The sequence below is a fragment of the Pelmatolapia mariae genome, linkage group LG18 (assembly GCF_036321145.2).
Source record: "Pelmatolapia mariae isolate MD_Pm_ZW linkage group LG18, Pm_UMD_F_2, whole genome shotgun sequence".
Lineage (NCBI taxonomy): Eukaryota > Metazoa > Chordata > Actinopteri > Cichliformes > Cichlidae > Pelmatolapia > Pelmatolapia mariae.
Window position 1 is genome coordinate 13,385,819 of NC_086243.1, and position 26,576 is coordinate 13,412,394.

General features: G+C 43.9%; 2 protein-coding genes and 1 long non-coding RNA gene across 4 annotated transcripts in view; 1 reads left to right on the plus strand and 2 right to left on the minus strand.

Annotated features, from left to right (window-relative positions):
- The window catches only part of LOC134617638 (protein unc-13 homolog A-like), a 33,493-nt gene extending 19,739 nt beyond the window's left edge, over positions 1 to 13,754 (plus strand). The window contains exons 23-42 of the mRNA XM_063462959.1: positions 592 to 660; positions 869 to 958; positions 1,297 to 1,431; positions 1,516 to 1,643; positions 2,310 to 2,395; positions 2,495 to 2,621; positions 2,718 to 2,814; positions 3,804 to 3,947; positions 4,028 to 4,105; positions 4,529 to 4,606; positions 4,690 to 4,778; positions 5,142 to 5,285; positions 5,927 to 6,050; positions 6,647 to 6,703; positions 6,802 to 6,882; positions 7,246 to 7,393; positions 7,856 to 7,912; positions 8,613 to 8,699; positions 10,108 to 10,264; positions 10,353 to 13,754. Coding sequence (XP_063319029.1) covers positions 592 to 660; positions 869 to 958; positions 1,297 to 1,431; positions 1,516 to 1,643; positions 2,310 to 2,395; positions 2,495 to 2,621; positions 2,718 to 2,814; positions 3,804 to 3,947; positions 4,028 to 4,105; positions 4,529 to 4,606; positions 4,690 to 4,778; positions 5,142 to 5,285; positions 5,927 to 6,050; positions 6,647 to 6,703; positions 6,802 to 6,882; positions 7,246 to 7,393; positions 7,856 to 7,912; positions 8,613 to 8,699; positions 10,108 to 10,264; positions 10,353 to 10,641 — 2,265 coding nt within the window. The 3' untranslated portion in view covers positions 10,642 to 13,754. The remainder of the gene's footprint in view (positions 1 to 591; positions 661 to 868; positions 959 to 1,296; positions 1,432 to 1,515; positions 1,644 to 2,309; positions 2,396 to 2,494; positions 2,622 to 2,717; positions 2,815 to 3,803; positions 3,948 to 4,027; positions 4,106 to 4,528; positions 4,607 to 4,689; positions 4,779 to 5,141; positions 5,286 to 5,926; positions 6,051 to 6,646; positions 6,704 to 6,801; positions 6,883 to 7,245; positions 7,394 to 7,855; positions 7,913 to 8,612; positions 8,700 to 10,107; positions 10,265 to 10,352) is intronic.
- Positions 5,272 to 7,331, minus strand: LOC134617639 (uncharacterized). The gene is made up of 3 exons (XR_010091556.1): positions 7,023 to 7,331; positions 6,542 to 6,668; positions 5,272 to 5,381 (listed from the first exon to the last, which is right to left on the minus strand). It is a non-coding gene; the product is annotated as an uncharacterized LOC134617639 (long non-coding RNA).
- A 7,838-nt stretch (positions 13,755 to 21,592) lies between the features above and the next one.
- Positions 21,593 to 26,465, minus strand: LOC134616630 (RNA-binding protein MEX3B-like). 2 transcript variants are annotated; one of them, XM_063461553.1, is made up of 4 exons: positions 25,935 to 26,465; positions 24,843 to 25,407; positions 22,914 to 23,155; positions 21,593 to 22,813 (listed from the first exon to the last, which is right to left on the minus strand). In XM_063461553.1, exons 2-4 carry the CDS (start codon positions 25,342 to 25,344, stop codon positions 21,596 to 21,598), a joined length of 1,962 nt encoding a protein of 653 aa, XP_063317623.1. In that variant the 5' UTR covers positions 25,345 to 25,407; positions 25,935 to 26,465; the 3' UTR covers positions 21,593 to 21,595. The 2 variants fall into 2 exon arrangements, with proteins under 2 accessions (XP_063317623.1, XP_063317622.1); XM_063461552.1 differs by having other exon boundaries at positions 24,843 to 25,410.
- Positions 26,466 to 26,576: the final 111 nt, after the last annotated feature.

Consider the following 26,576-nt stretch of genomic DNA (forward strand, 5'->3'; position numbering starts at 1 on the left):
GTGTGAACTGTAGTTTCAGTTTCCTGTTCGTAGCTGACAGGAGAGCCACCCAATGTGATCTTCTGCTGGCGCAGCCCATCTGCTTCGAGGCTCAACATGTTGTGTTTTCAGACATGCTTTTCTGTGGAACATTTGTTTATTTGAGTCACTGTGGCCTTCCTATCAACTCAATGCGGGCTGCTCATTCCCCTCCAACGTCTGGGATCAGTAAGGCGTTTTCATCCAGAAAACTGCTTTTATACCATTCTCTGTACACCCTGGAGATGGTTGTGTGGGAAAATCCCAGTAGTATTGGCTGATTAGATATTTGGGTTAACAAGCAGTTGAACAGGTGTACCTAACAAAGTGGCCACTGAGTGTATAGTGTAAGAGGAATTATATGATAATTTAACAATCCTATGAGAAATAAAATAGTATCTCGCTTAAACACCCTAAAAAAGGACGTTAAATGTGTCGCTGCCTACTTTGTTAAACTTGTAATGAGCTGAACATCATCAGATCCATCTTAACTTTGTTTAGTCAAATGGTTACAAATAATCCTCCAGTCGTGTTACGTTCTTGCATTTTTTTTCTGCATCTTTTCCTTTGTAGAAGGAGAGGTTTGTCAAACTGCTGGATCAGCTGCACAACTCCCTGAGAATTGACTTGTCCATGTATCGGGTAATTACTTCTCTTATTTCTTTTAGAAAATGTGCTGAACATTTTCATTTATAATTACACGCAGCTTACATAGTATCACAAGTGTTCCTGTTTGTCAGTCTCTTGCTCCTGATTTTCTGAGTGCATGCATCGTTTAAATAAGAAATAGCATGCTTTTAAGCTACTTTGACACGTTATATTTTTTAATTTGTTCTGTTTGCATTTTCAGAATAACTTCCCTGCCAGCAGTCCCGAAAGACTGCAAGACCTCAAGTCTACTGTTGACCTTTTGACTAGTATCACTTTTTTTAGGATGAAGGTAAGAATTTTCTTTTCTTTTTTCTTTTCTCTTTTTTTTCCTTCTAAACACAGTATAAGTGTCAGTACTTTCTAGAAGCAGCCTAAGGCACAAACTGAGAATCAGCCTCATCAGCATAACCCTACATAAACTTAAGCTATTAGCATGAAGCACTGTAATATGTGTGTGTGTGCTCATTTTTGTGTGGCTGCTACTGTACACGGGTGCCATTTATGCAGCTCAGTGAGTTTACGGTTAAATTCCCAGTGAGAAAACCCTCCTGATGACGCTGTGTGTGCCTGGTAAATGCTTTGAGGTGTTTTCAGTTCAGCAATATGCTCTTTAATATTTGTTTTCAGGTCCAGGAGCTGCAGAGTCCCCCAAGGGCAAGTCAGGTGGTTAAGGATTGTGTAAAAGCCTGTCTCAACTCCACCTACGAATACATTTTCAACAACTGCCACGACCTCTACAACAGGGAATATCAGACAGACCCTGTGAGTGTGCCTCTGTTTTTGTGTACAGACGCTGCTGTTGCAGTTTTAGGGCCTTTACAGTGAAAGAAACCTTTCTCATTTCAGTCAAAAGCTGTCCCTCCAGATGAGCAGGGTCCCAGCATCAAGAACCTGGACTTCTGGTCGAAACTCATCACGCTTATTGTGTCCATCATAGAGGAGGACAAAAACTCGTACACTCCTTGCCTTAATCAGTGAGTGTGTGCTTATAAGATTTGTCTGACTCTACGTAGTTATTATACACAGGCAATGCTGAAATATCAAGGCTAGTTTGTGAAAGGCAGTCTACACGATGCATAATTCTTTTCGTCTGAGTCCAAAGATTCTTGTAAGGACTGACTAGTCTATGAAAGGCTTTATTATTTTTTTTAAAAAAGTGAGACAGTAGAATATGGGTGGTGGGTGTGATGGAACAAAAAAGGAACAAAAAGGGAAACAGAAGTTGTTATGAGACACAAATAGCATCCTTTCAGCACAAAATCCAAAGAGAGCACAATGTCTAAGAAATCAAACAGCTGTACAGTATCAACTCTATTATGTAACTGTGCTTGCAGCAGTCCCTTAGTTTATGTTCATAAAATAACTCCTGCAGCTTTGCTGGTTGTGTATTTTTAATATTTTAGTACAAATTTAAATAAACCCATAGCTTTTTTTGGAGGAAGAAAACTGAGAATAATAGTATCTTGATAATTTCATATTCTCTCTGTGGTGGATTTCTCTCTGCTGGCAGCTGAAAACATGCTGTGAAAGCACTGATGGAGTTACACAAGAAAGAGCCTGGGCTGTCTTGTTAAATAATACAGCACCATTACTGAATATGGAGCTGGATTTAGTCCTGAGCACTGTGATGTCTCCTTCAGGTTTCCCCAGGAACTCAATGTGGGCAAGATCAGCGCTGAAGTCATGTGGAACATGTTTGCACAAGATATGAAGTACGCTATGGAGGGTAAGTGTTCAGGGTGATGAGATGGGAGTGATGGGCTTTTTTTATTTTGGAAATTTTGCGTGTAATTTTCCTCACCCGTTCTTCCACTTTGATATTCAGAGCATGAGAAGCATCGCCTGTGCAAAAGTGCAGATTATATGAATTTGCACTTCAAGGTGAAGTGGCTCTATAATGAGTACTGCAAAGACCTTCCCACTTTCCAGAAGCACGTACCTGAATATCCAGCGTGAGTATTTTTCTATAGCACCGCATGCTTTTCCTGAAACATTTACCGCCGTGGCATAAAGATTTATGTTGCCCTTTGTCATTCTGTGTTGTGCAGCTGGTTTGAGCCATTTGTCATCATGTGGTTGGACGAGAATGAGGAAGTGTCCAGAGATTTTCTCCACGGGGCTCTCGAGAGGGACAAAAAAGATGGGGTAACTGTTTTCAGACATGATCTTAGGTGATGTATTATCAGATTTTCAGGTGTTGCCGTAGTTAAATCCTCATATGTATCTGTTTTAAATACTGACATATGCATAAAACTTCATAAGATTACACCCAAAATGTCAAACATTATGAGATGCAGTTTTATGCCTGCCTTATTTCTCATTTTAAGGAATAGTTAAACTTTTTTGGAACTACAAAATTATGGAGGAAAATGTTGAACAATCACATTCTGTTGAGACAGCAGCTGAATACATAGTGAAAACTTAAATGAGGCCCATCACCTGAAGGCAAATCCCCCCGAAAAATGTATTCATGCAATTTTCATGCAAATTCTGGAATTTCTCATCATCTCTCCGACTCAGTGCATCCCAAACTAAGAAGAAAGGGTTGAATGCCTCAAGGGAGTCAATAATGGCTCGATACTGACTCAATACCAAAGTGAAAAAATACCTCACTGCGGAATAGAGCACCAGTTAGTGCACACATACACACACACACACATAAGTACCATGAAGCATCTCACACTCTCAGTCTGGCTCACACCAAAAAGTCGATACAAAGCAGCTGAAGAGTCTCCCAGCTCATATGTCGGGGATCCTTTGGGTCCAATTACTGTCACCAGAGGCAGCTTCTGCTTTCCTGTGTCAGCAAAAAAAACGATCCCCAGGCTCCGGCGCTTACCATAACATTATTCACTTCTTGGCTAATGGCCGGGCTGTTAATGAGGGACTTGTTTCCCATCATGCCCGTCTGATCGCCTTGATCACCCTGATCCAAAAGATTTTAGAAGAACTTTTTTTAAATGCCGTCACAGGAAGCTGACCTCGGGGTCAGCTCCATTGTTCCAGATGTGAATTTCTCCCGTTGGTGGCCATCAGGGGATTCGAGCCCTGTCTGTGTTAGTGTCAGTGCTCAGATCGATGTGATGTACCGCTTGCTTCTAATACTTCTCCTGCTCTTTCTTGTTGATCAACAGTTCCAGGTAACGTCAGAGCACGCTCTGTTCTCCTGCTCAGTGGTGGACGTGTTCTCTCAGCTCAATCAGAGCTTTGAAATCATCCGTAAACTGGAGTGTCCTGACCCTCAGATTGTTGGAAACTACATGAAGAGATTTGCCAAGGTGACTTTGACCGACTAAATCTCTCACAGAGTGTTTCCCCACTGTCATATATGTCTAACTATTACTATTTTATTTTTTAGACGATTGGCAATGTCCTGCTGTCTTATGCTGACATCATAGCAAAGGACTTTCCAAATCATGTCAAGAAAGAGAAAGTGGTAAGCGTGGAAAAACTGTGGAGCTCGAACTGCATTTTATGTTCTACACTGATTGGTGTAAATGGTCAAGTTGATTAATTTGAACATAATAAACTGTTCCTCAGTGTAATAGCTGTGCCCAGGTTGCAGCTCTCAAAGTGAATTAGGGCTGTGTAATTAGCTGAATGTGATATAAGGTTGGGGAAACGTGGGCTGCACTCCCAGAGAGACTAGGAGCCCCCGGAGGTGCACTAATTACTGAAAACTCTTGTTTCTGCTACCCTGCATCACCAAGAGTGCTTTCACAGACAAGGCCATAAAAAAGTTGAGGCCTAACCTTGATTGATTACAATAAAAAGCCAGGAGCAGACAGAGGATGGGGATGGAGAGAGGGGGTGAAAGAGACAAAAGTGTGTGTAATGATTTTTCTCCTTCTCCCGTCAGCCATGTATCATAATCAATAACATCCAGCAGCTCAGAGTTCAGCTGGAGAAGATGTTTGAGGCCATGGGAGGCAAAGATGTGAGTTTCCAAACGGGCTGTTTTCATTTTGGTTGTTCTCATGTGACCCGGCTGTTGCACTCAACACATCTGTCTTCTTCCAGCTCAATGTGGAGGCCAGCGACTTCCTGAAGGAGCTGCAGAACAAACTGAATAGCGTCATGGATGACCTCAGCCGCATCTTTGCTGTCAGGTGTGTGCGTCTGTTTGTCACCCTGAAACCACAGTAGCTTTAACACACACTTAGAAAAATATTTGTGGCCCAAAAAAGCTGATATTAAGTAATTCAATTACATTTAAATCTTTCATGTAATCTTGTTACATAAGTAAAAAGTGTTAAATTTTATGGAAAATAGTCAAATGAACTGTACTTGGCTGGTATACACTCGGTTTATACCAAGTATATTTTCCTTAATGATTAATAATCTGAATAAATAATGTTTTGATTTTCTTTTTTTCAGTTACATTTTATTCAAAATTATTCCATCACGTTCGTGAGGGCAAAGAATAATTTCTTGAGTCCATTTCATTTGAATATTTCCATACGATGATATAGTTTCCAGCCGCAGATCGAGGATAACGTGAGGCAAATGGGGGACATCCTAGCCCAGGTCAAAGGTCAGACTGTCCCAGCAAATGGCAGTGTAGTGCAGGAAGCTGACAATGTCCTGCAACCCATCATGGACTTCCTGGACAGCAAGTAAGTGTCTCTCCATGGACCATCAATAAAGTTTAAAAAAACAACTTAAATTTGTCTCAAGGGTTGGCATCAAATGTTGAGATTTCTTGACCTTACCTAGAAAAACAGAAAAAAATACTTTTTATTGATATGTCTGTGAAGGTTCTCAGTCATCCAGGTCATCGTAGTCAAAGGAGTTTGCGAAGAAAAGCGTCTGGACTTCTTTAAGTTGCTTGAAGACGTTTTCACCTGATGAGAGGTGAAACTTTTTCAAGCAACTTAAAGAAGTCCAGACGCTTTTCTTCGCAAACTCCTTTGACTTTTTATTGATTTTTTTTTTTTAAATGGCCACATTTTCAGTTGCTGCTTTTGCTATGAAAAATTCCAATATTTTGCACAATAAGCATTTTATAGAAAAAAAGGATTGCCATGAAACCAAAAAAAGTTTTGCTCCAAGTCCAACAATGCCACTGCTAACAAAAAAACCAAATAGATACTTTTATTTTGAAAAACCCTAGCCAAAAGCCTCAAACAAGGGTCATGTCTATTTTTTCCTTGTGGCTGTATCTGATGATCAAAATGAATAAAAAGAAATTACACCCATGACTGAAATCATGTTTTAAGCTGCTGTGTTAAGAGATTGTGCGTTCTTTGTGTTTTAGCTTATCACTGTTTGCTAAGATCTGTGAGAAAACAGTCCTGAAGAGAGTGCTAAAGGAGCTGTGGAAGCTGGTGATGAACACGATGGAAAAAACAATCGTGCTTCCGACCCTTACTGACCAGACGGTACGTATTTAAAAAACAAGACAGCTGCCCCCCGGATATTTTCACCCTTTTCCTCTTTAGTGTTTTGGTTTGCTGCGTTACCCTGGATTTGTACATTAACCCATCTATCCTGCCGTTTTTCTTGTTCATCCTTTCATAGGTGATTGTAAGTATATGTGCAGCCGTTTTAAGCATGAAGAAACACTCTTCTTTTTTTAAACAGGGAACTTCACTCTTCATAGCCTTTGTCACTTTTTTCTGTGTGGATAGAGTGCATCAGTTCAAAAACTCAGTTCAGATGGCAGCACAGTGCACCAGAGGCAGCGTTACGTGACAATGAGTCCCTGCAGTACTGCTGACTGCACACTTAAGCACTTAAACTATAATCCTCCTTGCTGTTGAGAACTTTCCAAAGATGTAACCTTTTTGCTTTGTTTGTTTAGAAGGTAATTTTCACTCAAATCAACGTTACTAAAGTGCATAAACCAGCATAAAACTTGGAGTTTGCTCACCTGTCACCTTGCAAATCTTCCTCACTGGCACATCTCAGAAAACTCCATTTGTTTCTTTTATCCGCTCACTCTGCGCCACCTGGTCTTTGTGTCTCTCCTCGACAGGGAACTCAGATGATCTTCAATGCTGCAAAGGAGTTGGGACAGCTTTCAAAGCTGAAGGTGATTAAAAATAGATGAGTGGAACAAGAACATGTCTAAAAAATTGCATTTATTGAATGTCAGCAGTATGGAATGACTCCTCTCTCCCTGTCCTGCAGGAACACATGGGCCGAGAGGAGGCCAAGGCTCTGACTCCTAAGCAGTGTGCAGTAATAGAGCTAGCGCTGGACACCATTAAGGTATAAGGAGGTGATCACATGTTTTTTAGGCAGCACATATTATAGAATCTCCCTACTTACTATGGACACTGTGATCATACATGAGACTTGTCTTTAAATCAATAGAAAAAAGAAGTATTCTCCATTCTTAATCAACCCACCTTAAATGTGACTCTTAATCATCATCCGCCAGGTTTGACGCACATTTAGAGATCTTTAAATTACTTCTTCATTGCTCGCAGACTGAAAGCCCTGATGCATGCTACAAGGCAGTTTAGTCGCACTCGCTCACATTACACGCTCCGCTTAGAGCTCGCTGTGTCTGCCGTCTATCTGCCATTCGGTTATCCTCAATAAGCGTGTCATGTCACATCTGTTACACAGCAATACTTCCACGCCGGCGGTGTGGGCCTGAAGAAAACGTTTCTGGAAAAGAGTCCGGATCTGCAGTCTCTGCGCTACGCCCTGTCTCTGTACACGCAGGCCACAGACAAACTCATCAGGAAGTTTGTCCTCTCGCAGAACGCTCAGGGTACGACTTCAATCTGAGTCACACACACACGGTCACAAGGTAGCTTCAAACAATTTCACACAAATAAGCTTTCAGATGTTCTCAAAGCGCTCAGCTGCTTATTCTTTGTTACTGTGGTTTATGGAATTAAACAGGATTATGGGATTAAAAAGAATGACTTGCTTACAGTACAGAAAATGCTTAATTCACTGGTTGAGTGAGTTATGGTAGAAAAACTGCAAATTACTCTTTGCCTTTGCTTGTTTTAGATACAAAGTATATAAGTTTAAAAGTCTGAAGATGGTTTGTAGGTCAGAGACATGTTTCTGGACACCTTGCTGAGGGATACCTAATACTTTAGGTGTCAGACACATCAGCCAGTACCACTTCTATAAACTGTTGGGTTGGAAAATGATATTCATGTGCAGATGTACTAGTGTGAGCTTGTTCTTTTAATACTAACTTCCTTTCATTTCCCCTCAGTCCATGGAGGAAAGGGGATCAGGAACACAGCGAACGAAGACACACCACCAGAGAAAGGTACAAGTCTGCAGTGTTATGTAACGTCTGCATGTCCCCCAGGGCAAACCTGCAGCACTCAAGCTTCTGCTCAGATACATTTGTGATCAAACTGTCAGGAACCCAAGATAACCTGACTGCGAGCAGTGTTCGCTTTGGGCACAGCTCAGATCTCACTCTGCTCCCTCTTCTTTTTTTTGCTCTTTTCTTGATTAAAGTACATGCCCAGTTATGAAAGATGTAGCCTGCTACATTACAGTATGCATACCCTGCGTGCTGCATGAGACACAGAAACATGATATTTAAGACAGCAGTGGTAGTTAATTAAAAGCAGTGTTTGTCCAGTCTGTGTTTTAGTTTCCTTTCCTATTAATCTCCTTTTTTCTTTTTCGTTCAGAGTTTGTAGTATCTTTAACAAATTAAGATTTCTCACTGCATTAGAGTTTGCCATTTTCTTTGCATTACAGCTCGCACAAAAGCCGCTTTACCCGGCCACCAGATTATCTCAGAGAACTCGTGCCTGCATGCACACGTTTGCGCATGTGTGTGACATCTGCATGTTTAAATATAGTTCACAGTCTGCTGATACATCACAATTCTTGAAGTCATACATCTCAACTGTGCTACATCAGGGTCTGCAGAAAACACAAGTTCACAGCCATGGAAAGATAAAGTAGGGGCACAGTTGCCTGTCATCCACTAACAGAGCGTGTCTTTGCAGCGTCTGGAGTGGATGCAGTCGGTGAGGTGGTCATGAATGTGGACATTTTACCCCAGCCTAATGGAGAACACAAGATCAGTGTGAAAGGTAAAAATAGCAGAGCAGCTTTTGCTGTTGTGTCTTCTGTCACCTTCTTTTGTTTTTTCACTTAAAGCTGTTCAGTTGGCAGAAATGTGAAGAAGGCAGAAAAACAAACAGCCCCTCCCACCGGACTAGCACAGCCATCTGCATCATGGCCGTTAAAAGTGACTTGATGCCGACCTATCGCACAGAATTCAAACCCTGCTCTTTCAGGTGGAAGCTGCTCAAATGCTCAATGCAGGGGTGTCAAACATAAGGTCAAGGGGCCAGAATCGGCCAGGCAAAGACTCAAGTGTGACTCACTGGATAGCTTTGGAAAATATTGAGGCCATACATTTGGAACTTTTAACTGTATTTTCACAATTTGTACAGATTTGGCTACTGATCAAGCCTTCGCCTATGATGATTCATGCTACGTCAAAGTAGATAAGTAATAGATAAACAATTAAATGGCATAAAAGTACCTGTTTTTTTTACTATCTGCTACAGACATTTTTTCACAGTAAGTGTTTGAAAATAAAGGGCAAATCTTTCTGTTCAATTGGGCAGTTTTACACATCTCTTTTTTTTCTTTTTTCTTTTTACAAATTTAGCCTGAAGAGTCATGCTGATAGATGCATGCTTTCATTCATTACAGCAGCATTTCTTTATCATGTAGAAAAAAGAAACACATAGAACTGAGACTGCACTTCTTTTTCTTAAATCAAGATGTCTCAGGGGTGTGTAGTTAAACTTGTTTACACTAACACAAAGGGGAACCGGCCCATTTACCATCAAAGTGGCCTGTATGTGGCCCACAGCGTAAAATGCACTGCTGTATACAAAACAAAGCAAAAGCCAAATGTGATTTTATTCTACTCAGTCTCGCCTCTCATGCTCTCACCACTTCCACAGAATGCACATTACAGTCAACAGTCTGACCCTATGGGATGAATTCTCAGTGTAAAAGCCGATGAGTTAAAAAACAAACAAAAAAAAAAACAGACAAGCATGCTCCTGATGTGTTGCCTTCAGATTTAGACAGAGTGGACTTTGATGTCTGCTGTTTGGTCTCCGTGTCCTAGCCAGAGAATCGGCTCTCATCACTGTGATGATCATTGACACAGAAGCTGATGTTTCCTCTCACTGAGGTCCACAGCAAACAGAGTGTAAACAGAATTTGTATAATAGCAATATGAGAATAGCGGCTTCTCTATAGGCAGTCCAGAGGTGCACGAGGAGAGGTCCTTAGAAAGGACTAAAGTCACTGGACTCTTTGGTTGTATTTTCCACCGCTGATCTGGTCTCCTGTATTTTATAAAGTCTGAAAGCAGACCCACAGGAGTCTTAATTTCCTCTCAGACCAATTTAATCATGCTGAAAGTTTGTTATGGATTTATTACTCATGTTGCCTACCCTGGCTTTCTGTGTCCAGTGATTGCTGCTAATGACCTGAAATGGAAAGCACAGGGCTTCAGGCCTTTCGTCGAAGTCTACATCATCGGCCCTCACCTGAGTGACAAGAAAAGGAAATTTGCCACCAAGTCCAAGAACAACAGCTGGTCGCCAAAGTTCAATGAGAGCTTCCAGTAGTGAGTGTACACTCAGTCTGATTTGCAGCACCAGCTGATCCAGAACAGACAAGCTGACCTTTATCATGTGTTTTCTGTCTCGTTCCAGCTCGCTGGGCACTGAGGTCGGGCCGGAGAGCTACGAGCTGCAAGTGTGCGTGAAGGACTACTGCTTCGCCAGGGAGGACCGCACCGTGGGCATGGCCGTGCTGCAGGTGAAGGACATAGCCAACAAGGGCAGCGTCACCTGCTGGATGCCGCTGGGCAGACGCGTCCACATGGACGAGACGGGCCTGACGGTGCTGCGCATCCTCTCTCAGCGCAACAACGACGACGTGGCGAAAGAGTTTGTCAAACTCAAGTCAGACCAGCGTTCGGCCGAAGAGGGCCGCAGCTGAGGGGAGGGAGAGGAGAGCGAGAGAGCACGTGTGCACAGAGACGTACCTGACCGGCAAAGTGTTACGCACACATACTACTCACACCTGCATAGTTAGACAACCACGTGCAATACACAAGCACACACATAAAAATGCTCAGTTGTACATATCTCGCTTACATTATGCAACATTTACATCGCAATGTTATCAATGCAAACATGCAGGAATATGTTTATATGAATCTCATTAGTCATTTCCCCCAAAAACTCTCCACTGAAGCCTCACATCCCTCACTCACTCTTTCCTGCCACACTACGCCTTTTATACGCCGCACATTTAGATGTGAGATAACGCTCACTGCATCGACAACAAGTCCATGTGAATAGGTTGAGAATGACCACTTTGCACTTTGCTCCTGGCCATAGCTATGCTCCGTCAGCCTGTCCGTCCATCTGTCCGTCCGTCCGTCCGCTTGCCTGCCTGACTGTGTGTCGTTCTTCCAGTCCGTCTCCCCGACCCTCGTTGTTTTGCTCTTTGTAGGCTTCCCACGATGTAACGTATTGTGTAATTTGGAGTTCAGACACAGATCTAAGATCAGCCCTCCTGAAAACAGACAAACAAACATAAAAAAAAACACAACACTGACCCTGGATCATCTGACATCCAAGGTCAACATCACTGCTAGTCCTGTAATGTAATCTCCTGCATGTTGATCCCCAGGAACACTGTGATTATACCGTTCCCACTCCCGTGTTAAAGATGGGTGCCTCCGATATGTTGTCTGTGTGAGCATGGTGCATTTAACCCCGGTACAGTAAGGTTTTTATAAAATGTGACATGACTAAGCGTTGTCATTGTGGAGAAGACACACCACCAGTGGATCCATGACGTGCCGTGACGTGTGACGTGCCGTTAGGGGCAAAAGCCGCGGCCACACACAATGTGCAGTTTTTAAAATGTTTCTTGTTGCTTCACGTCACGACAAAACGGAGCAATACCCAGACGTCTTACCTTCCCCTCCCCCCTGAAGAGTGCACATTAAATTTTAAAAAAAAAGGGCTACAGGATGGGTGGACTGGGATGTCACTTCATGCACTAACTCATGCTGTCCGTGCTTCTGTTGCCCGCCTGCTTGTTCTGCCATTTAAACCTTGAAGTGTCACTGTGGAGGAACTCGAAACAAATAAAAAGGACACGTGGTGCCGAACAACCGCTCGGTGGAACACTTTCCTCCCGATCGCCTGCACACGCATCTGAACACATCTGTTCAAGGCAATAGTGGTTTGTTTCACCAACAAAGCTGGTGAATACGCTTTTTGTTAATGTATGCGTGAAGGGGTGTGTGTTTGTGAGAGTGTGTGTGTGTGTGTGCCTGTGTGGGCTGATAGTCACACCTGCAAAATGGGCTGTGAGATTGTGAGCAATACATTGTACCTACACACCCAAAACGTATGCGCTGTCAATAACTAACAGAAGCACCAACTGCACACTCTGCATGAAAGTAATGGGAAAGTTATGATCACGTGGTTTTTGTAACTAATATTTTATTTGTGGACTCATAAAGTTCCCATTCCTGTTGGAAGTGTGTAATCTCTTTCTCACACGTTTTGGATAAGAAAGAAGGAACGTGTTTTGCTTTTGAATTACTGCTTTGCCTTCAGTAGGACCAAATTTGCACGAAGCAGAGCTCATGTTTTCTTTTTTCTTTTTTTTTTATTCAAAGAATGAAGCCATCAGAGTCACCGCCAAGCATTTATGGTGTACAAGTGTCACTTTTAGTCATGTGAAAAGGTGAGCAAGCGTTCGCGGTCGCCATCCGGCTCGTCTTGTAGTCTCTGTGTAAAACTGAGTGATGTCAGTGACGCCGGGTAGGTTTTTGTTTTAACCCGGGCGTCACTGCTGGCCCTGTCACATGTTGTCTTCGCTTAACTGTTCAAAAGCTACCAAAAACTAATGGTCTGAATGTTATTCACTCTCAGCAGAGCCTTCTTTCTCCGATCGTCGGGATAGTTCAACCCTAAAAGCACGTCTTTCTTGGGGAGACCAAATCATGCCTCTGATTTAGGCCATTAAATTTCACGCGAGTCATAAAAATGACTTGATCGTGCTTGATTTTGCTGTTGTTGCCCAACATTAAAAGGGGAACTCCACTGATTTTTACTGTTGCACATGCAAAAAAAAAGAAATCTTGCACAGGATTTGAGCGTTTGCTTATTTAAAAAGAGGGAGGGGTGGGAGAGTCAGTCCTGCTTAGTCCTGTCTGCTTGTGGCTTAAAGCTCTGCAGAGGGGGGAGATAACTGAAAAACAAATAACTAACCCAGACTGCATTGTGGGTAATGCAGTCCCCGAGGAAGAAGAATATATGGACAACGTCTCCAAGCACTACCTTTTTCCCCCCTCTCTTTTGTTTGTTTTTACCTGCACACAAATCAGCGGAGTGCTCCTTTAAACACAGTTAAACTTTTTTGGGGGGTTGCCGTTGGTAACCCCAGGGCTCAAGACAAAAACTTCACATGTCAGGTTGTAGCTGAAAAAAAAAGCAACAATAAATAAGTGATGACCCGGCCCGAGGCTTGTTGGCTGCCTGGTTCACGTCTGTATGTGTGTACACATATACAGACACCACCACACACATATGCACTGATGACACACACACACACACACACAGACCTCTGCTCAAGCACAAAAGGGCACATGTAAGATGACACACATGCATGCATGCACGCTGACACACCTCCGCGGAGACCAACGATGGCGCCCTGTGAATAGAATCAACTCCAGTTGCATGATGGGAAACTTTATTGTGCCAGCACGTGTCTCTTTGATGTTACTTGCTGTTTTGTTTTGGGGGGTTTTTCTCCTCCTTCCCTGTTTTTACTTTCAAAGCTATGTAACGACAGCTCATCGGTGTTTTCTGTTGTTTCCAAAAGGCTTGTGAATACGTCATCTGTAACCAATACGAATGTAGTGAACACAGAACTCGCATGAGAGAATTATTTTCTACCAAGGATGTTTCTAATTTGTTTCTTATCATTATCGATTGTTCTTTAATGAGGATGAAGTGGAACTGGAATGCAGCCTGATTGTGATCTGCTTCCTATTAAAAGGACATTTGTGTCACAACCCAACCGTCTCTCTGAGAATCGCATCACTGCCTCTGAGTCGAAGCAGAAACAGTCATTTTTATTCTTACTTTGGGATACAAGTGAGACCTAATCCAAGTTTCTAGTGTGAGTCTTTGAACACATGACACAAAACTCTCAGCTGGAACAACTGGCTTCTCTGTTCTATGTGTGACCTCTGACCTCTATATGGAGCAAAAGAGGGGATCACACATGACACAAGTTTCAGCTGCCTCTCCACTGTGAAGAGTGAGGAAAGACAGGTGATCATTTCAAACTTAGGTTTTATACATGTTGTACTCTAAGCCCAGAGATTAGTATATTGTGAGCGGCACAGTTGTTAGCACTGTCACCTCATAGCGACAAGGTCCAAGAGTTTACATGTTCTTCTTGTGTCTGCACGGCTACTCCTCTTCCTCCCACAGTCCAAAGACATGCATGTTTAGGGTGACTGGTGATTTAAGTTGGCCAACCAGAAAATTCAATTCAATTTTATTTTATTTATACAGCGCCAAATCACAACAAAAGTCGCCTCAAGGCGCTTTATATTGTAAGGTAGACCCTACAATAATACATACAGAGGAAAAAACCCAACAATCATATGACCCCCTATGAGCAAACACTTCAGCAACAGTGGGAAGGAAAAACTCCCTTTTAACAGGAAGAAACCTCCGGCTCAGGGAGGGGCGACCATCTGCTGCGACCGGTTGGGGTGAGAGAAGGAAGACAGGATGAAAGACATGCTGTGGAAGAGAGACAGAGATTAATAACAAGTTTGATTCAGCAGAGAGGTATTCACAGCACTTCATTTGTTCCACATTTTGTCGCATTGCAGCTTTATTCCAGTATGGATTAGGTTTATTTTCACCTCAAAATTCTGCACGTAATACTCCACAATGAAAAAGTTAAAAACAAAACGTTAGCTTGAAATAATTGCAAATGTATTAAAAATCAAAACAAAAAAATAAGGTGCTTCCTGTTTCCACTGATCATCTGTCAGCCCTAGACCAGATAAGTGGTCAGGAAGAAATAACTGTGGTGTTTTATCCCAAAGTTAACAAGGGTTGTAACAGATGAGTATTTTCATTTATGTTATATTTAACAAGGATGATATCAAATAATAAAATATTTGCTCTATAAAATGTGTGCTTTACCAGTCCATTGACCCCAGTGTGAGACAAGTTTCCATATCTGAGAATCTGGAAGGTTTAGTTGTCATACATTAGGATATTTGCAATTTAACCTTCTGTTAAATATAAAAGTGTTCATGTGACTTGATGCCATACTGCTGTTATTGGTTTTCTGAGTCTATAATCCAGATATTAAATCTCTAAGGCTGCCTTTTTGTTAAACAGCCTCAACACTTCCTGTTACAATTTTGCCAAATGTTTAAACAGATTTCCAGAAACAGCGTCTCAGAAATCTAAACACAAACTGAAGGGAATTAAAACCGCACATTTAAAAACAAACATCTTCTGAAAAATGAAAGCCGGCACTCAAAACCGTGCCCTCTCTTCTGTTTACCTCCACCACAACAACCCGCACAGCTGTTATCAGCCTGTGTCTTGCAAAGCATCAAATAAACACTTATGTGATCAGTTCAACACAAAACCATTTGAAGAGTCTGCGCATGTTCAGGCTTTAGATTTAAATGCATGGGTTTCACTACATACATTCAGAAGCCACTCTATTAGGTACACCTGTTCAACTGCTCTTTAATGCAACTATCAACTCAAACAGTCACAGGTCAGTTATTCAAAGCATTAAGGCATGCTGAAGTTCAAACTGAGCATCAGGAAGAAAGGTGAGTGAAAGCAGCATGGTTGTTGGTCTGAGTATTTCACAAACTGCTGATCTCCTGGGATTTTCCCACACAGCCATCTCCAGGGTTTACAGGGAATGGTCTGAAATGACAAAATTCTCTGGTTCTCTGGGTGAAAATACCTTGATGATGTCAGAGGAGAATGGTCAGACCACTCTGAGCTGATATGACGGCAGCAGTGACTCAAATGACCAAGGTATGCAGAAGAGCATTTCTGAAAGCAGATTATGGCAGCAAAAGACCACAGTGGTGGCCACTCCTGTAAGCTAAAAACAAGAAACTGCGGCTACATTTTGCACAGACTGCACACAGATGTCCTCCACATTCACCAAATCTCAGAGCATCAGGGCATCCTTGGATGAGCAGTTGTGACACAAGACGGAAAGTATGTACTTCTGTTTTTTGCAAGTAAACCTCTGACAGTGTATTTCTCTATTTCCTCCTTCATACATATTTGAAAAAGGTTGAAGTAATTTGATTGAAAACACTGATGCAGTGCTGGACAGTATTCAGGAAAGTGAGTGATCACTCTTCAGTTGTGACTGACAGAAGTAAAAATGGTTTTGATGAGCTTTGGAATTCTGGTGAGAGGAGCATTAAAAAACAAACAAATATTTTTCGCTGTGAAGGATTTATAGAAGCTATAGCAGTGTGTATGAAAGTGAGAACAGCTAGTGTGGGCAGGGAAAGATCAAGAAAAAGCTGTAAAAACATGGCAATGATTTGCAAATCTAATAAATCCATATTTTATTCGCAACAGAACACAGAAAACATGTCAAACATTAAAATAAGAAAATCGTACAATTCTAAGAAAAATAGTGAGATCATTTCAAATCTGATGACAGAAATGTGTCTCAACAGTGAGTATCACTGTGTAGCGTCCCCTCTACGGTGAGGAGACCAGCTGCTGGTGGAATGGTTCTCCATTCTTGTCTGTTGTAAGATTGTAGTTGCTCAACAATCCCGAGTCTTCTTTGTCTTATTTTTCATTTCATTTCATGTGCCAAATGTTGGTGAACAGTCTGGGCTGGCGCAGGTCAGTTCATCATGTGAACGCTTCTGCTGTGAAGCCTTGCTGCTGTGGTAGATGCAGTGCGCATGTTAGCATCGTCTCAGTGAAAGATTCAAGAGCCGGAAAGACATCATCTGGACGGAGCATATGCTCTTCTATTACCTATATACCGTTCAGCCTTTCCAAATGTGCAACTCCACAGGCACCAATGCACCTTATTACCATCATAGATGCAGACTTTTAAACCAAGTGGATGGTCTCTCTCCTCTTTATCCTGGAGGGACTTAGAATTATCTGACCACAGAGCAGTTTTTCACTTTTTCTCTGGTTATTTTTTGCTCAGAGAAAACTGCAGCGTTTCTGGTGGATGGAAGTGTTCCTGTACCCGCCCCCTCGCCCCCCAAGGTGCATTGACGTCCATGACGGAATCACGCCTGTTTTTAATGCAGTGACGCGTCAGGACCGGAAGATCACGGGCATCCAGTATCAATTTTCAGGCGAGCGCAGAGAGATTCTCTGAATCTTTTGTACTGCAGATGATGGCAGAAGTATTCACAATTCTACATTCAAGAACATTTTTAAAACTGCCGCCGTTTTTATACTCAGTCATGTTACTGCCCTGCTGCAATTAAATGTTTCTTCAGCTGTCTCTTTTCAGTTCCCAACTTTTTTTTTTGAGACGTCTAGCTTCCATCAATCACGTTTTTCTCAGAGTTGTACATTTTCTCAGTGTAAACATACTTTGTTCTGTTGTAAATAAAATTCAGGTTTAAAAGATTTTCAAATATGTATTTCTCAAAGAAATGTTACCAAATGTATTTTGACATAAAACTGAAGCAGCAAAAAAAAAGCAAACTGCCTCCTCTTATCCTACTCTCACTCCTCCTAATAGCTGTATAAGTCCTTGATATCTCTTAACGCTCAGATTGAGCCCAAAGTACATTAAATGCTGCAACTTAAGAGTGACGTTTGAGTGAAAACAGTGGGACTGTATTTAAAGTTGAGCAGTTTGGATTCATACTGTTGACATACGATCTTCAAGTTTACAGCACAAGCTGGAAAAACCTGTTCCTAAATGAATAACTTCGTCTTGTTGTCACATTTACAAGCAAACACTCCCGAGCTACACTTTTCACGTCATTATGGTTTACTCCTCTGCAGGTGCATCTCTACTGCCACCATGTGGCCGGAAGATGCGGCTGCTGCAATCTTGTGCACATTTCCACTGACAATAAAGACACAGCACACAGACAAGTTCTTATTTTCCAGTAAAAAAATGAAACAAAAATAAAACAAAAACAAAACAAGACTTTATTAAAGAAGCATAAAAAATAAAACTCTTGATACATTTCTCATAACCGTCAAGTCAGCTGAAATTATACGATTATACAATTTTTCCCGGCTCACGGTTAAAAGGTCCATAAACTTTCAAATAAAATATATTTCAATTTTAAAATTTCTTCAATAATTTTCTCATTTTGTTATAAATCGCCTATATGTAGTACACAGGAAATAAGGAAAATTAAAAAAAAAAAAAAAAGAAAAGAAAATGGAAAACAAAAATAAATTTGAAGTAATAAAAGGGTCACATTATTGTCTGGGATATTTAGGTAAGCAAATAAATTGTAAAAAATAAAATGTGTAAAAAGTTTTTTGTTTTTTTGTATTTTTGTTTTTTTGTATCTTAAAAATTATTAGCTAATGCCAGAAGGCTCAAAGACATGCAGATGGTTAACTTACAAATAATAATACATGTTTTTTAGAAACTACGTTCATCTTCAATTAAGTTGTTTTGCTTTGAAAAACAAGATCCCGATGATTGTATCCAGGGTATATACATACACACAGGTTAGGCCTGAAACCTAGTTTGCTGACGTTTTACATTTTGGTTCTGCATACAAAAAGAATTAAAGCAAAAATAGAGGAGAGCAGAGGCTCGAGGGGAGTCTGGCACCCCGTACTGGCGTGGCTCTCTTTGCATTCCCCCCACCTCTAATCACAAAAAAGGTCAGAGGTCACTGGCTAGCATGCCTCAGGAAACCCTGTTTTCAAACCTTTAGGAAGGAAGTGGGGGAAGGGGGAGACGTCTTGTTTAAAAAAAACAAACAAAAAAAACAAAACAAAAAAAACAAACAAAAGAAAATCACCAGTCAATCTGGGGGGGGGGGGGGGGGGGGGGAGTACCTTTTAACAATTAAACTACTGTACATCAACCCTAACATTCTCTCGACGGCCACAAACATCCTGGTGCAACAGCAGGATCTACGCTGAAGCCATCTGGAAATCACAACACATTTTATTGTTTAACGCGTCACCTCAGACAGTTTAAAGTAAGAGCTTTAAGTTGGGCCTCAGACTTGCATCAGTCATCACAGAATGGCTCATTTAGACGCGCTTGCAGCCCCGTGTTTGCTCTGAGGAACATGCTCCAGCCCCACGGGGCCGGGTGGGCAGTTAGAGGGGGAGGGGTGAGGGCGAGAATGAGAACAGGGTCATTGGGTCTACAGTGCATTGGAGAAGTTTATCTGAGAACAAAACGGCCTCCCTTTACAGACTTATTTCTCCTGCGTTTGTGCAGGGAGTTGCACTAGAAGCACCACGAGCTCATCTGCGCACCAATTGGTGCGCTGCTGCTCAACCAGGACAGCCTCGTCACGCACGTAGGAAACAGACAAAAATAAGTTAAACATCATCATCATCCAGGCTACAGCACCAAAGCACAGCAAAAATCAGCCCACATATTTACTCAAGAGTTACCTTTAATTCCTTGACATTTAAACCCTGCAACTCGTCCTGATCTGTGATGACACCCTGAATGCAGCGCCATACACACCAACAGGATCTGCATGTGATGACTGTGTAGGGCAATTACACACACACACACCCCGACACACAAAAGACCCCCCCCCCCCCCCCCCCAAAAAAAAAAAAGGAGAGAAAAAAGCAACAAACAGAATAACTAAAAAGAAGCAAAACATTCTGCAGCTGCTGGGATTTGAACACGACGAGTGTCTGGAAGCCCTGGATGACCTAGCTACTAGCTGCCATAAAGGATAAGTTGATTCTTCCTACTGTGTGAGCCTGAAAATGTGATCGTGTGTCTGTGCGTTCAGAGGAAGCCCTTGAAAATTAGGTACGTCTTTTTCTTTTTTTTTTTAAATTCAGCTGTCATGGCTTTGTCTCGTTCTATGAGCTGAATCCACGCGTGTCAGGGAGAGGAGAGAGGGGAAAAACAAAACAAAAAAAAAACAAAAACCTGCAACCGTGCAACGTCACACAGACGTTGGAAAAATCATACACATAGTATAAAGACTACAGGAGGCAGTTACTGCAAACTCAATGAAATCAAAACACTAACAGAAAAAAACAACAACTTAAAAACAGGATGTACCCACCTCACTGGAGTTACTCAGTAATGCTATGAAACACATGACAGACCCCAATCAACCGGCCACATAGTGCACTACATTTTGCCAGGAGTACAGCGCTGTATGGGGACAACAGTGACGTCAGAGAGTGCCGTACAGCTTCGCTGTGAGAGACAGGTGGAAGACCTAACAAAAACAGTAAGAGCTGTTTCTTTTTCGCTTTTAGTTTAGAGGGGCCGGGCCTTACAGTGCATGAAAAAAAGTTCAATGGAGGCCCCTTGTAATTGTTTAGTGTAGGAGGAGCAGCAGGAGGCCTTTCTCCTTAACCTTAACTGGACAACACATTCTTGTGTGACATCAGAAAAGCCCCATCTTATCCTAGTGTTCAAAATATTGTCTGTAAGCCACACACTTGACAGTCAAGAGTCAAAAACTAGTGGAAAACACCAGAAACAGGCGGCTCTGGGCGTAACAGACGTGGGAGGACAACTACAGTAGTGTGGATGGATCAGAGCGTCGCTTTCCTTCAAGACCGAGTGTGCAGCGAAGAAGAACGGGACAGGGAGCAGACCTACTCACGGCGGTGCGACGAACAGCATGAGTGGGCGTTGTTCTCTCGCACACACACTCATACTCGCATATCGCAGAAACAGAGAGGTGTAAAGGGATTGTCAGGCTGCCCAAACACAGAGACCTGACCTCAAACACGTTACTTCACGTATGGTACGTTTCTCACCTATTAAAGGAAAATTAATGTGAATCAATGCGACAGCCACATTTGAAATGTGGGGCAGACTCATCCAAACTCATCCAACATGAATTCACTCAAGAGATGTCTATTAATAACATTCATTTGGCTTACTTACTGATGGCTATTTTTTTGTGGCAAAGAGAAACTGGAATTGATCCTTAAGAGGTCCCTTGGGTTTATTGTTCTTCTAGGTGCCTGACACGGCGATGTTTAAAATAAAAACAGAGGGAAAAGTCCCAAACTTACAGAAAAAAGAGGAACCTTGCCACTTCGTGCCACAAACAACAGCATGAGTGAGAGCAAAGGACAAAGGGATTTGTTGGAAACGGGTGGTGCCCTGTTGAGAACATTAAAATTAGGGAGTAGAAAAGTGCAGGCCTCGTCGACAGCTTCATTGAAAAATATCTGTTAAGTACAAAAGCGTCAAAAAGAAAGGCTGTGAGACAGAGAGAAAGAGAGAGAGAAAGCAGGCAGAGATCTGAAGAAGAAGCCAGAATGAAGAAATGTTGAGACAGACCAGCAGGCGGCCGCAAGGGCCGCTCTGGGTCAAAAAGAAGGCCTGAAGAGAGATAAGACACTAGTTTCCTTCCGTTAAGTTCAACACCGAGAGACTGGCTGAGCTCCAACTGTCTGCAGACCAGTTTCAATTAACTTCACTCTGAAAATAAGTCACTATTAATTATTATCATCATCATTTATCGACAGTTACCAGCAATAAATCAGCATCCTTATAGTATCGTCATCTCTATTAATGCATTTATTATGGTCCATCATGTGTGTGAAGGTTATTATTGTGACTCCTTCCATTGTCTCTGCCGCAGCCGGTGCCCCACTTGGGACCGTTCCCCTCCCATCCCACATTTTACCCCACCCCACCACCCCTCCCTTTGCCCGGGGCATTACGAGAAGATGCGGATGCACTGTGTGGTAGGAGTGTGACAGACGGGGCATTCTGGCTCTGTTGATTGGCAGATCTGCCCAGCGCACTCCATGCAGAACAGGTTGTGGCCGCAGGGCACCAGGGCTGCCGTCACCTCGCTCTCGAAACACACGAAGCAGTCCCTGTTGACCCCGGGGCTGACCCCAACCAGAGCCGCAACCCCGGAGCCAGAGCTGCCTTTCAGTCGGCTCAAAATCCCAGAGGTGAGACCCACGCCGCTGCCGCCTCCCTCCGAGTCGGTAGGCGACCCACCGGGGAGGGAGGAGGCCGAGCAGGAGGAGTAACCGGTCGATGAGCCGCCGGAGCTGGAGCTCGATGCTCCGGAGAAGGAGCCGCCGCCTGCGTTGCCAGACTGCAGCCAGGAGAGAGTGCTGAGGGGGTCACTTTGAGCACGACGGGCAAGCGGGTGATCCAGAGGGGGGACCACGCCTGTGTCCTGAGGCAGAGTCGGGGACAATCGTGGAGTGATGGCGCCGGCACTGAGGCCGCTGCTATTGCGACGCAGAGGCTGCTGCTGAGAGGAGCTGCCCGTCTTATTGCCCGATCCGCTGTTGACGAAAGGCGCCCAGATGTTGGAAGCACTGAACTCGAAGCCCAGCTCGTCTGACGAAGGCAGTCCTGGGGTGGAGTCGCCCCCAAAAGTGAATCCCCCAGCGCTGCTGGAGCCTGTGCTAAAAGGGCTAGTGGGACTGCCTCCCTCGGTGGCCTTCCGGGCGGTGCTGAAGCTGTCTGCGCTCATTCCGCCATTGTGCGTGTGATAGGGAACCGATGAGGACATCTTCCTGCCGGACGAGTGGTGTACGGACATGGAAAGAGCAGAAGGTGGGGATGTTGGAGGAGGAGGGGGGGCAGAATGGTGGCTAGTTGCCCTGGACCACAAAGTCGCCCCCAGTCCCCCACTCAGGGAGCCAAGGCCTTCAAGACTGACATCAGTGCCATTAGTGTGGAAGTCATTGTCTCCCTGGAGGTCTACAAAGGTTCCAGTTCTCAGGGTGATGTGAGTCTCGATCTCCTCTCTCGCTCTGTCCACGTTCTCTGGCATCCCAGTCACCTCGAACACGGGGTCTTTTTCTCGACTCGGTGTCACGATGTAGGTGTGAGTCTGCTGCTGGATGCGCTTGATTGTTGCCCCTTTTGGTCCAACAACTAAACCGACTACTCTGTACGGCACTCTAACCTGGATCAGGGATAAAATAAAAGGATATTTTAGCTGATTCTCAAGCAAAACAACACAAAAAGCAAAAACATGACCCAGCACCACAGGAGGGCTACTGCACCTGTATAGTGGTCTGTCCAGGTAGGTTTGGTGGTCCGGGAAGGGAGCCGCCTCCTCCACCCCCTCCAGCTTTGCAGCGGGAGGCCCTGATCATAGAGAAGTGCTCTGCTGCAGACACAATTTCACGCTTGGCCATCTCCACATCCTCCCTGCGTCCCGTCACGATGAACACAGGATCCTCGCCTCGCACCGGAGTCTTTATGTAGGTGTTTGTTTTGGCACGCAGGGCCTTGATCTTACAACCTGGAAGATTCAGAAGCACACAATCAACTGCAATGTTTTTTGGTTTTTTTTGTTTTATTAGTTGATCTGATTTTGCTGACAATTATGAATGCTTCACTTTGTAAAGTTTCTAAAATTGAGTTGCTCTCACTAATATGAATATTAGGCAGAGCACAAATTTCAGCCTAAATTTCAAAGCCTGACATCAAAAATATTTTTGTAACATACGCCTGGTAGCACTTTGGTGTAGTAATTTACACATTTGCCATAAAATATCCATCTATCCATTCTTTTCCGCTTATCCTTATTGGGTCGCGGAGGGACTGGAGCTTATCCCAGCTACCATAGGGTGAGAGGCAGGGTACACCCTGGACAGATTGCCAGTCTGTCGCAAGGATAAATAAAGTAATTTCCTCTGTTCGGTCCCAGGAGGAGACACAAATCCTTTTGAAGTTGTGTCAGGAAGGGTAAAATGTGTAAAGGTCTACCACATCAAATATGCATATCTGCCCGCTGTGGTGACCCTTTGTGAAAAGGGAAGGAGCTGAAAGTAGCATTTCTACAACATGATTATATTAGTATAAACTCAGACTTACTCTGGCATCAGAAGCCAAAAAACACGCTTCAGTAAAAATGAGAAGCATTTTCCTGACATAATCCACACCCCACAACAGTGGTGTATGCTCCACAGTCAGAGAGCCACCAAACTACACAAAGTGTACCTAATTAACCGGCAACTACAGCATAAATGAAAAACAATCAGCCATTCCTTTATCATCAGCTCAAACTGAGGTAGTGCTGATCACTTTATGAAACAGGCAGTAAAGCCAGCAGGTCTTCATGAAGCTCTCCACATTAAATCAGTGCTGCACTGCATGCCTCCTCCCAGCAGCAGCATCCACACTGCGCTCTGTGTCTTTAAATGCGGACGCTTCATTCTCCGCGGCCAATAGGACGCACGGAGCGTGATGTCATTCTGGGAAGCAGAAAGCATGGCTTTTTCAAACAAAGAGAACAATGCTGTAACGTTAGCGCGAGCGCAACGGGAAAAACAAACCCACGGCGTGACTAAATTTGAAGTGTAGGACACATCCGAATAAAAATCATAATTAAAGAAATCATCTCGAGTATAAACGTAGCGGCAAGCAGCAGCAGCGGCAGACTGAGCTGGGTGCAGGGCGTAACACCGCCCAGTCCCGTGTTTGTGCGTCTGCTGCTGCCCCGTTTCAGCCTCACATCTGCTCTGAGAAGCAAATATAACAAAAGCACAAACGCATGTATGAGGTGAAGGTGTGAGTTCAGTGCCGCCTGTGATCTGCGGTACGAAAAAAATCTACACATTTCGCGATATTTCCTTTGTTTGCTGCAGGCTGCTAGACATGTCCAGACTCCCGACAATCTGCCGCTTTGTCTGACCCTCTCCCTCCCCTCCCCCTCCCTTCCCACTCAGCCACGCTCACTCCCTCACCCTCTGACAGAGCATTGTCTAATTGCTGATTTTAAAAAAACAAAACAAACAAACAAAAATCACAAATACTACAGCGGCATTTCATTTCAGTGGAGTATCCGCATTATGCTGCCACTGAAGAGCAGGAGAGGGAAGTGCAGCCCGACCACAACATCAAGCTCAGACAACTGAAGTTCACAGACCCAGCTCACCAGGCAGTCACCCAAACAAAGAACAAGCTGCTCAACGGCACAGCCTTACCTTGTCTGCCCACTATCTCAGCCACATGCTCGGAGCTGGGGACGGGCACACACTCGGTCATGTTGACACTTCTTTTCCTGCTGCAGAGGACGGAGTTTGGTTCCCCGTGGAGCATGGCGTGGGAGCCGGCCATGTGGTACCCCCCTGAGCCATAGTACTCCGGGGATGGAGAGCAGGACGTCGGAGAGTCCCGAGACCCGCTGGGATGGTCCAGCATTTGTAGATCCACGAACCCCCCTCCACTCACACCGTTGCAATTCTCGGGTCCCGGACCCTGGGTCCCATCCAGGCTGTCCACAAGCCCGCTGCTTCCGCCGCCCCCACAGTCCACCTTCTCCATGGCCATCAGTGACAGCTGGTCCAGGGCGAAGCGGAGCGCCTCTTGGTGGTCCTCCTCCCGGGACTCCTGATCCGTCTCCCTGGACAGACCGACCCCGTTGTGTTGGCTGCTGATCACCACGTCGTGGTCCATAATCTCGGGGTGAAATAAAGGGCTAGGCATAGTCTCTCCGTGGATCTCACATCAGATCACGGATGCCTGTTTTGTTGGGAGTCCGCTCACCCTCTGCTGAAATTCAAAGAAAGCAACAATAAAAATAAAGGTTTTTCCATGTCTTCTATTAAAACACACAAAATACGAGTGTAACAGAGCACCGTGGAGCCTCAGATCACCCAACAATAACAACACGCTTTAATAATATTGATTTGAGCGCCTTTGCTTTGTCTGTTGTTGCTGTTTGTCTGACAACTGAGCTCATCCAGGAGGCTGACTGTTTTGCCCGTCCTCACAACCACATACAGTAGACGAGCCTTTTCGGTGCCGACTCCAGCCGGTCCGGTGTGTGCTGACCGAATTTAAACGTAAATTTAAAAACAATAAACAGATAAATGAGCTGTTGTTAGCCCCAAGAATCAAAAGCTAGCAGGCTAGCTCCACACAGTCGGCACTCAGTCACGTTGTCGACCTCTTTGTTTGAGAGCGCCGCGGTTAGCTGCTTTAGCTCTGTTCTGACAGTCGAACTTGTGTTCACATTCACAGACTGTCGTGTTATTTTTTAAAATTAAATACGTGCGGAAACCACGAGAACTTACTTTATCTACGTTTTGTCGATGAAGTCCTCTCTTCACTCGTAGCCCAGTTCTTTAGGGAAAGACGTGGAGCAGACTGAAGGAGGAGACCTGTGCTGTGCTGTGCAGCGCTAGGAGCTAGCGGTTCGGCTAACTAGCAAACCGAAAGGGGGGCGTTTGAGGAGAAGAAGAAAAAAAACGTTTAAAACCGAAAAGAGGGCACTGTTGTTTTTCCTCCTCCAGGAGATTTCCACAGGAGTGTCACTGCCTCTTCATTTCTCCCAGCGTCAGGGAGAGCTCAACTGAAGTCCAAGGTTAGCGGTTACCTTTTAGTTAAAAAAAAAAAAAAAACAGTGATTCTCGGCTTTCTGCTGCTGCTCTTGCCTGCCTGACCCCGGTCGGTCCGCCGCCTTTGTCTCGCCAGGCGCACGCCGCTCCGTCTCCCGCACACGGCACTGACGTCACCCGCGACACAACAATGAGTTCAAAGGCCACATGAAGCAAGGGGAGAGCATCAACGCACAGCAGTCTGGGCTACTGTCACCCCCGCCGGGTCTGTCAGAGCACTATTTCACTCTCCTCTTCCGTGGAGGTTTTTGTAGCGTAACTATTAAGGCACTGATATACGTTTTAAAAAAAATGTGACCACGGTTGGGTGTGTTCATC